The sequence below is a fragment of the Talpa occidentalis genome, unplaced genomic scaffold, assembly GCF_014898055.3.
Source record: "Talpa occidentalis isolate TD23 unplaced genomic scaffold, MPIMG_talOcc4v2.1 talOcc4.14, whole genome shotgun sequence".
Lineage (NCBI taxonomy): Eukaryota > Metazoa > Chordata > Mammalia > Eulipotyphla > Talpidae > Talpa > Talpa occidentalis.
The window spans coordinates 25862967-25866256 of NW_023601433.1; the positions used below are offsets into that span (position 1 = coordinate 25862967).

Below are 3290 nucleotides of genomic sequence, written 5' to 3' on the forward strand. Positions count from 1 at the left end.
CAGGGCTCTGGGCCATGGTGTGTGTGAGCCCTGCGACCAGCAGGGGGCACTGCGGGGCTGCCTGTTTGAGCTACACAGCTGCTCAGTGATGATGATCCATTCAGAGCAGCCTGGGCCTAGGGTTGGTGCTTATGTTCCCTGATGGGCAATCAGCTGCTGTGTCCTCTTGGCCTGGCACAGTCCCTGAGCCACCCATGTGTGGCAGCAGGTGCTTCCTCCCAAGGCTCTCCCAAGGGGTGAAGGAAACATCCCCACTCCTCAAGTGTGGGTTGTGAGCTGAGCTGAAGCATCAGGGATCAGGGAGGGCTGGGAAGTTCCTGGATGGAAACTCATTTGCATGCACATCCCCTCCCTTGGCAGAAGGTCGGGAAGTAAAGGAGGCCTGGGGCAGCCCAGCCCTATGTGGGGCTCAGAGGCTATGAGCACCATGGCCTGGATGCCTCTCCTCATAATGATCCTCTCTCACTGCACAGGTGAGGATCCATAGGGCCTAACTTTTCCTCCTGACTCTAGACCCCAGCATCACCCTCACTGCATCTTTCCCACTTCCAGGATCCTGGGCCCAGTCTGAGCTGACTCATCTGTCTTCAGTGTCTGGGGCACTGGGCCAGAGCATCGTCATCACCTGTGCTGGAAGCAGCTCCAACATCGGGGGTTATAATGTGCAATGGTACCAAGAGCTCCCAGGAACAACCCCCAAACTCCTGATACATGATAACAGCAATAGACCCTCATGGGTCCCTGATCGATTCCCAGGCTCCAAATCTGGCACCTCGGGCTCGCTGACCATCACTGGGCTACAGCCTGAGGACGAGGCTGAGTACCACTGCCAGTCACAAAGCAGCAGGTGGGGTGTCACACTGTGCTCCAGGCTGTGGGGAAGTGAGGCAGGAACCCCTCAGAGGGGATTTATTCTGTACACCCTCTAACAGCACAGCTGCTCCCTGTTTGTTTGGTCAAAAGTTGCAGTGTGAGGGCCTCCCGGTGGCGCAGCGGTTGAGCGCTGGGTTGCGAAGCTGCCCGCAGCCTCTGCAGTGCCGGTTGGATCCCCGGCCGCTCCCTGGCCACCGGAGGAGGGTCCCACATGGCGCGCAGACCTCTCCTGCCGCCCGCTGCTCCCCTCAGCAGTGTACTTCTCTGCTCCCCGCTCTGGCTCTGGTGAATTCTTTCACCCTCCCGTGCTTCTGACTGTACCCAGTGCTTGTATAAATAAATAAATAAATCTTTAAAAAAAAAAAAATTGCAGTGTGAGACCCAGTGAATTTGGTAAAATCAAGTCCTCATCCTCACAAAAGCTGACCAGACAGCTTGTCTTTGGTGATAACAAATTGTCTGATTGTTCAAATTGAGCACAGATTATTTTTTTTTATTTTATATTTATTTTTTAAATTTATGCCTTTTTTACATCATTTTTCAGTTTTGTACAATGTATACCTTTTCATCTTGATTATATTCCCCATACAATTCTCACCCCTCTTATTTTGACCCTAATTCCTCCTCCTCTTCCTCCCCGCCCCCCCCCCCCCGTGGTGTGTTTCTGGTTTATAGTTGCTTACTGATTTTGATTTTATTATAATTAGTCTTTTTCCTGGTCTCTTATTTAGGTTTCCTAATTCCCGCTATGAGTGAGACCATCTGGTCCTTCTGGCTTATTTCGCTGAGCATGATCCCTTCCAGCGCCATCCATGTTGCTGCAAATTGCATGTGTTTATCTTTTTTGAATGCTGAGTAATATTCCATGGTGTATATGTACCACATCTTCCTGATCCAGTCCTCTGTTTTGGGGCATTTGGGTTGTTTCCAAAGCTTAGCTATTGAAAACAGTGTTGCTGTAAACATAGGGGTGCAGGTGCCCTTTTGAATTAATGATTCTGTGTCCTGGGTAAATACCTGGGAGTGGAATTGCTGGATCATATGGAAGCTGCATCTTTAGCAGGTTGAGAAATCTCCACACAGCTTTCCATAGTTGTTGGGCGGGTTTTGAGCACAAATTGTTTTTATTTATTTATTTATTTATTTTATTTTTTTTTTTAAAGAGGCACGTATTTTATTTATTTATTTGTTTGTTTATTTGTTTATACATGCACTGGGTACAGTCAGAAGCGCGAGAGGGTGAGAGAATTCACCGGTGCCTTAGCGGGGAGCAGAGCAGGCAGAGGGACTGAAGTACAATGCTGAGGGGTGCAGCGGGCGGCAGGAGAGGTCTGCGCGCCATGTGGGACCCTCCTCCGGTGGCCGGGGAGCAGCTGGGATCGAACTGGCGCCGCAGAAGCCGCAGGGAGCTTCACAACCCAGCGCTCAACCGCTGTGCCACTGGGGAGGCCCACTGAGCACAAATCTTAATGGGGGATGGTTGATTTGGGGACAGTTCCTTGAGGGGTGAGTTGGTTGGCTGGAGCCCCCTTAACAGAATGGAAGGTTTAGCCAACAGCAATTCATTTGACCCGCTGCTGGAGTCTGGAACCCAAAATCAGGAGTCAGCAGGTTTGAATTCTCCTGCAATCTCTCTTCTGGATTTCAATGGCTGTGTCTCATGGTGCCCCCACATGGGCTTTTCTGTGGGGCTCACCCCTGGTTCTCTTCTTCTTCTTATAAAGTCACCTGCTCTTCTTGATGAGGGCATCACCCTCATGACCATCTTTATCTGAATCACCTCCTTCCATGCCTTGTCGCAAATGCAGTGATACTAGGGTTCAGGGATCCACAGACCACACTGAGGGGACACAGTCATCGATATCAAAGGCATCGGGCAGCACCAGGGACACAGAGTCCACCTGTGACATGGGGGTGACTCCCAGGTGGGGTGCTTCACACACGTACTGAACACCCAGCATGTGCAGATATTGGTCTAGGGGCTCAACACACAGTGTGGATAAGAGGGGCCTTGCCCAGGCTTAGGGGGCTGCCGCTGTCTGAGGGGACGTACAGGAAAACAAGCAAATTGGTGTGTTCTAGGCTGACTTCCCAGAGGGGATCATTTGTGTCTGGGCTCCCAGACATCACATCCACACAACAACCCTCACAGTGAGGGGTCCCTGATACTGAACCCATGCTTTCAGGATGCCTGAACCCCGTCACTCTCCTCATCTCTGCTGATACTGTCCTGCGAGCCAGGAGGGGGGCTTCTGGTTTAGGTAACACAGGCAAGTCTCCTTGGACCTGGGGTAATTGCATAGTTGGGAGAATCTGGGTCTCATAGGAGAACAATGATGGCTGTTTCACTGAATAGTGAGTCATCATTAGTTGATTAGTTAGCGCCTCATCATTATTCAGGTTGGGTCATGTGCCAT

The 3290-nt window shown here is 51.0% G+C and overlaps 1 gene segment (V, D, J or C); it reads left to right on the forward strand.

Annotated features, from left to right (window-relative positions):
- Window positions 1–427: 427 nt before the first annotated feature.
- LOC119244008 (immunoglobulin lambda variable 1-40-like) lies at window positions 428–2634 on the forward strand. The segment is given in 3 exon segments: window positions 428–473; window positions 553–847; window positions 2598–2634. Coding segments are annotated over 3 exon segments (378 nt in total).
- Window positions 2635–3290: the final 656 nt, after the last annotated feature.